This window comes from Nicotiana sylvestris, chromosome 6 (assembly GCF_000393655.2).
Source record: "Nicotiana sylvestris chromosome 6, ASM39365v2, whole genome shotgun sequence".
Lineage (NCBI taxonomy): Eukaryota > Viridiplantae > Streptophyta > Magnoliopsida > Solanales > Solanaceae > Nicotiana > Nicotiana sylvestris.
The window spans coordinates 150,002,604-150,009,956 of NC_091062.1; the positions used below are offsets into that span (position 1 = coordinate 150,002,604).

Here is a 7,353-nt window from a genome sequence, read left to right on the forward strand (position 1 = left end):
GAATGAAATTGCCTGGGAGGATGGCCTCTACCAAAAGAATCCCTGCCTCCAGACGAGGCACCACTGAACCTGCCAGAATGACGAGGCCTCTTGTCAGACCCTTGACCACTCCCCTATGATAGAACCATCTCAACTTGCCTGGCCACATTGGTTGCATCCTGGAAAGAAATCTCACTCCCTGTCTCTTTAGCCATCTACAATTTGATAGGCTGAGCTAGTCCCTCAATAAACCTTCTCACCCTCTCTCTCTTGATGGGAAGTAGAAAAAGAGCATCATGGGCCAAGGCAATAAATCTGGTCTCGTACTAAGTGACTGTCATAGAACCCTACTGGAGACGCTCAAACTGCCTCCAATAGTCCTCCCTCTAAGTGATAGAAAGAAATTTCTCTAGAAATAGCTGAGAGAACAGGTCCCAAGTCAAAGCCGGTGACCCAGCTGGTCTGGCCAAACAATAATTCATCCACCAAGTCTTAGTGGAACATGACATACGAAAAGCAGCAAAGTCGACCCCATTGGTCTCCACTATCCCCATGTTCCGTAAAACCTCATGACAGCAGTCCAAATAGTCTTGGGGATCCTCTGACAATGTACTACCATAGGTAGTAATGAAAAGCTTGGTGAACCTGTCCAATCTCCACAAAACATCAGAAGACATAGTTGCTCCATCAATGGTCTGGGCTACAACACCCGGTTGAACTACTCCAACTAGCTGAGCTGCTGGAGTCTGAAATTGAGGAGCCATCTGCTCCGGAGTATGAGTAGCGGGAGTCTGTGCTCCTCCCCCAGCCTGAGAGATGGCTGATGCTATAGGGAGTATGCCTAGCTGAGTGACACTCTCCATAAGGCCCACTAGACGGACCAATGTGTCCTGAAGTACTAAGGTAGCAATGAACCCTTCTGGAACCTAAGCTGGTCCTACTGGAATGGTCTGGGCTGGGACCTCAGCATCAAACTCTACCGAGGCTCCGCCGCTGGTGCTGCTGCTCTAGGCTGAGCCCTGCCCCTGCCTCGACTTCTAGCACGGCCTCAGCCTCGTCTTCTACCCCTCGTAGGAGCTGCCAATAGGGGATCAGGCTACTGATAAACAGATGAAAAGGCATGCGTTCTCTCCATCTGCGAAAGAATAGAGTAGAAGTTCAATTAGCATTAAAAAGTCAAATCGCACGACAAAGAAGAATAGATGTGAAGTTATTCCTTAACTCTGTAGCCTCTGAGGGATAAGAACAGACGTCTCTGTACCGATCCCTCAGACTCTACTTATCTTGTTTGTGAATTACGATACCTAGACAACCTAGTGCTCTGATATCAACTTGTCACGACCCGGATTCTCACCCTCGGGAATCGTGATGCCGCCTACTCGTGAAAGCTAGGAAAGCCAACAGTTACAGTTTTACTACCATTATTATTACTTCAAACAGGAACAGATATTAATTAAAACAAGATAATTAAAAAATGCGGAAGTGATATAACAGTACCACAACTCAAGTACATAACTACCCCATAGATCTGGTGTCACAATCCACGAACGACTAAGATTTACTACAAATATATGTTTGAAAGAAGTACAACTGTTCTCAAAATAAAAGAGACAGCAGGGCAAGGGGGACTTCAGGCTCTTCGAACGCCAACATATCTATCTTGGTCTCCTTGGACTGAAGGCAGCTACCTCAAGCTACTCACAAGATCCAGCACTGAAATCTGCACAAAAGTGCAGAGTGCAGTGTTAGTACAACCGACCCCATGTACTGGTAAGTGTCGAGCCTAACCTCGGTGAAGTAGTGACGAGGCTAGGAGACCACAACCATATAAACATGTGTAGTTACATATACGAGTAGTGACGAGGAAATAACATATAAAGTTGGGAAGGAGAACATGCTGCGGGGAATATCAAATTCTAATAGTAATTCAATGAGAAGCATAATGAACACCATATTTGTATCAACAGGAATAAGGAAACACAAACACGTGCATGGAATCACCCTCCGTGCTTTTACTCTCGTTCTCACCATAAGAAACAATAGAAATGGCACAGCATCACCCTTCGTGCATTAACTCTCATAATCATGGCACGACATCACCCTTCGTGCATTAACTCTCATAATATCGGCATGGCATCACCCTTCATGCATTAACTCTCACAATATTGGCACGTCATCACCCTTCGTGCATTAACACTCATAATATCATGCACGACATCACTCTTCGTGCTTTACACTCTTCCTCACCCAAACAATAGAAACAATACATCCTGGCAAGGGAATCAACAATAGAAACAAATATATCACGGCAAGGGAATCAGCTATAACCAATCTCGTTCCGACGGTTACTTCACAAAATAAATCTCAACTTGAGCCAACACTCAACAATGGTCAATTACCAAGAAATCATCATAAGTCTTGTTCAACAGTGATAATTATCAATTTAAACATGGACAATACATAATAAGAGTCACAACAATCATGTATAAGACTCATGAGCATGCTTGACACCAATGTATAGATACTCGTCACCACACCTATACATCGTACTCAATACTAACACGTAGCAAATAAGACCACAACATATATTTACTCAAGCTAAGGTTAGACCAACACTTACCTCAATTCCACAGACAAAATCAAGCCTTAATTACCGCTTTACCTCTCGGTTCCACTTCCAATCCGCTTGTATCTAGTCATAATTTACTCAATAACATCACTATATGCTAAATAAACCAATTTTAATGCATGAATATAGATTTCCCAATGTTTTTCCCAAAAAATCAAAAATCAACCTCGGGTCCGCTTGGTTCAAACCCGAAATTCAAACCAAAATCCGATTATCCATTCACCCCCAAGCACCGGATATACAATTGGTTTTTGGAATCCGACTTCAATTTGAGGTCTAAATCTCCAAATTTCAATATTCCTAAGTTCTACCCAAAATTTCCAATTCCACCATGAAAACCCTAGATTCTAGGATGAAATCTTGTAAAAAGAAATTAAAGAGTGAAAGAAATGAGTTTAAAATCACTTACTTATGATTTAGGGAAGAAAGAGTATTTGAAAAATCACCTCTTATACTTTAGGGTTTTGAAAAACATGAAAAGTCCCATTTATATAGCCCTCACAAATCCTCAAAACGCTGACCGCAGAAAAAGGGCAGCGGCCGCGAGACTCACCATGCACTGATAGCGAAATAACGAAAGCGGCCGCGGAATCTTTGGCCTTGCCCACTGCTAACCACGAAATCTCAACGCGGCAGCGGAATCCCCTGCGTGGCCTCGAAATCCCACCGCGGAACGCGAAACCCCAGGTTCAGATACCTGCAATTTTCTGGAACTATGCAGCATAGGTCTTTTCCTAAGTCTATACACCCCAAAGCCTATCCGTAACTCACCCGAGCCCTTGGGGCTCCCAATCAAACATGCACACAAGTCTAAAAATATCATACGGACTTGCTCGTGCGATCAAACTGCCAAAATAACATCAACAACTACGAATTTAACCTCAAACTCATGATTTTCCTCGAGAACACTTCAAATTTACTATTTTCACCACCGGACATTTGAATCACATTAAATCAACTCCGATCCTTACCAAATTTTACAGATACGACTTAAATATTATATTAAACCTGTACCGGGTTCCGAAACTAAAATACGGGCCTGATACCCTCAAGATCACACATCATTTCATTTCCAAAAGTCCTTATATTTTTCAGTAAATAATTTTCTTTAAAAATTCTTTTCTCGGGCTAGGCACCCCGGAATTCGATTCCGGGCATACGCCCAAGTTCCATATTTTACTACAGACCCTCCAGGTCCGTTAAATCATGGGTCTGGATCCGTTTACCCAAAACGTTAACCAAAGTCATTTTTAATCAATTTAAAGGCCAAATTTAATATTTTTCTTAAATTTCACATAAAAGCTTTTCGAAAACGCACCCGGACTGCGCACGCAAATTGAAGAGTTAAAACACAAGATGACCCTTTGGGTCATCACAATCATACTCCCTGCTGGCATATAGTGTACTTCAGCAGCTGGCAGTTTATTTCCCCATTCATTGTTGATGAATACCCTGTCAATTCTGTTAAGTTCTCTGTCCTGACCTTCTTGCTTGTTACTCCATGTATAAAAGCAGCCTGATGATTTCATCTCTTGTAATCTACAATATTCCACACATTCTTTAAATTCTTTAATTTCTACATATGTAACCTTACTTCCCACTCTATCCTCTTGACTGAGTACTATAGATTTAAAGTCTCCCATTATTGCCCATGCCTCTCTAACTTGGTCAGTTATCCTTCTTTTATCTCTCCATAGCTCATTCCTTAATGCTTGATCATTAAACCAATAGATCATTGTAACATTCATCTTCTTTCCTGTACTGATATGTGTGATTATACTATGTATTAACTATTCTGTCACTATTTCTACCTTTATAGTGAAGATTTGAGGACTCCACAATATTCATACTCTCCCTGCATTATGTTTTAAGTGATTAGTTGTATAAGACCATCCTGTGCAAAGATTAAGAGTAGCTTTGTTAGCCTTAGATCTCTTAATCTTTGTTTCCAAGAGCCCAAATATTCCAACCTGCTGTCTGTGAAGGAATAATTTAACTTCCTTCTGTTTAGTTTGTCTATTTAGGCCCCTGCTATTCCAGAAGCTAATCCTATCCATTAGGGAGGTGGGGTTGAGGCCCCCCAACCTTCCCTATTTTGCTAATGTTTCCTTGGTTTTCATTTGTTTTCTCCTTTGCTTGCTCCTCTCCTTCTTGGCTTCCATTGTTCCTGTTGCTCACATGTGTACCCACATCATAATTATTCTCATTACTTCCTCTATTTCTCCATGCTTTCTTGCCTTGCACCACATGCCATTTTTCCTGTTCCATATTGTTCCTGCCTGCACCTATTTCCTTCTCCTGCCTTTCCTGCTGCTTTCCTGCATTCTGCTCAATTGGATTTTTGTCACTTGCTTCAATTTGCTGTTGTTTCTCTAGTATTCCCCTCTGATCTGTTTGGTTATTGTTCTCTATTTCTTTGATGCTTCTCTCCATTCCCTTATCCTCTCTTATCTATTTCCTACATTCTTTAATGTCATGACCATAATTGCCACATGTTATACAATAGGTTGGCTTCCATTCATATCTCACCTCCTGCTCGATAATTGCACCACATTCATTCTCAAACATGACTACTTTTGGGTAATTCTGGTCTGTTCCCACTTCCACCAAAATCCTTGCAAATTGTAGTCTCTGTTTTTGTGTAGTACCTCTATCTGCTTTCAATGGATTTCCTATCATTCCTGCTATTTTAGTTAGTGCATTTTGCCTCCAATACTTGATATCTAAGTTCATTAAGCAAATCCACACAGGAAGTTTATCAACCACCTGTTTGTTAAACTTCATGTCCGGTTTCCATGGCTTCACCACCATTGGTTTTTTATCAAACATTCTAATCCCTTCTTCCACCACCTTCTCCTTACTATCCAATGAGTGAAATCTTACTATGAATACACCCCGATTCACCTGAGCAATTTGATCAATTCCCAGCGATCCCCATACACATTTAAAGTATCCTTCTGTTACTGTTTATGTGGGATTTGACCCTAGAACATAGCAAATAACAGCCGATTTCCAGTAAATTATCTTATCCTTAATATCATCCATCGTAATTTTCACATTCCCTTTAACTTGTTCCTCTCTTTTCCCAGTTAGATCATATCCTTCACTAGTTTCCCTTTCTCCTACAATTTTACTCCAGTTTTCCCCTGTTTTAGGAGTTTTTGCATGGCTGTGTTTATCAAGTAATTCCGATTCACTTACCTCATCTTCCGTTTGATTTGGGCAGGATTTCGTAATCGACGTGTTCTCCGCCATTGTTGATGATGTGTCCATTGTTTTCTCCAAATCTAGTGGTGCTATTCCTTGAATTGTATTAACATTCCGAAATTTCTTTACTTCTGATGACTGTGACACTCTTTTTAGGTCTCTTCCAGTTGTATCTAGCTGTACGGTACTCCTCCCTCCTCCAGATTTAGCTTTCCTTGCCATATCAGTTGCCTGAGAGGAGAGCTCACATTCTAGAGAGAGAAAGTTTTCTCCTCATTTGTATTTTCGGTCAGTATGTCACGATTTATTATATGTTTTTCAATTTTAAAGTGGTATTTCGATAATTTAAAATTACATAGAACATATCATTATTTAGGTATCATATTGATTTTTATGTTTAATTATTAAATTTGGTTAACCCTGAAAGCGTACATCAACCAAAAATTATTGGTAGACGACTAAGAAAATAAACTATTATGGTTGCTAAAAAAAATTCTCCCATAAGATCACTTTAATAGATCATATGTTTGTTATTATTTTTTAATTTTTAGTAAACATATATTCATTTATCAAAAAAATTTCTATAACTTTAATAATGCAAGATTGAAATAATATTTATGTAACAAAAAAAACCCGAAAAATCCGACAAAATCGAACCAATCCAAACCGATATAATTGGTTTGATTTGGTTTTGATAAAATCCGAATCAACCCGGTCCATGTACACCCCTACGTAGAAGTATTCTTTCATTAATACTCCAGTTAGCATGTATATCATGTTTCCTCCATCCCAATTCATTATCCTGTTTTGCATTTTCAGGGTTATTTTATTAGTGAACGATTTAAGATCATATGCATATTTGTTTTACCTTTAACCGCAAAAAGTATAGGGTAATAGAAACTGTATGACTAATAGTAAGAAAAGATAATTTCAAAGTATATGCGTATCAAATCGAAAGTTACAAAAAGGAAACAGAAGAAGAGAGGTCCTAAGCTTTGGCGTAAACGTATTTTTTCCCCGAATGGCTTAATGTGGTAGGTATTCCTCCTTATTGGCATTGATAGTATTACGAACTGGTATTATTATAACATCTCACTCTAGCTTTTAAGTCTGATTGTATATTATTTTTTAGAGGCTTAAGTTCCAAAGTTTCATGTGACGTAGTAGTGAGAACATAGATATTAACGTCATTCATATTAATGGATGATTTGGTATGCCAACTAAGTTAGAAAAGCAGATAAAATTTCGTCTCCCTAGTCTAGTTTCTGTTAAGTCCAGTTAACCATAAGTAGAAGAAGAAACTCCAGCTAACCTTTTTTATACTCTTGCGTGTACTTGGAAGAAATCATTTATGCCCACGTTGAAAGTGTAAGTTTTAAACAAAACATGTGGTTGATTTGCGGCAACATTAGGGACTCACGCTTCATTGAATGCTTGCTATGGAAATTGGCGATCGTTAGGGATTTTGAAAATATGATCAAAAGCAAATATCCAAAAGTCAAAAGGTGAGGAGATTTGGGCCCGTTTGGCCATAATTT

The 7,353-nt window shown here is 39.5% G+C and overlaps 1 protein-coding gene across 1 annotated transcript; it reads right to left on the reverse strand.

The window, feature by feature from the left end:
• Positions 1–1,075: 1,075 nt before the first annotated feature.
• Positions 1,076–4,356, reverse strand: LOC138871463 (uncharacterized). Its single transcript, XM_070149344.1, has 2 exons — positions 4,015–4,356; positions 1,076–1,114 (listed from the first exon to the last, which is right to left on the reverse strand). Exons 1-2 carry the CDS (start codon positions 4,354–4,356, stop codon positions 1,076–1,078), a joined length of 381 nt encoding a protein of 126 aa, XP_070005445.1.
• Positions 4,357–7,353: the final 2,997 nt, after the last annotated feature.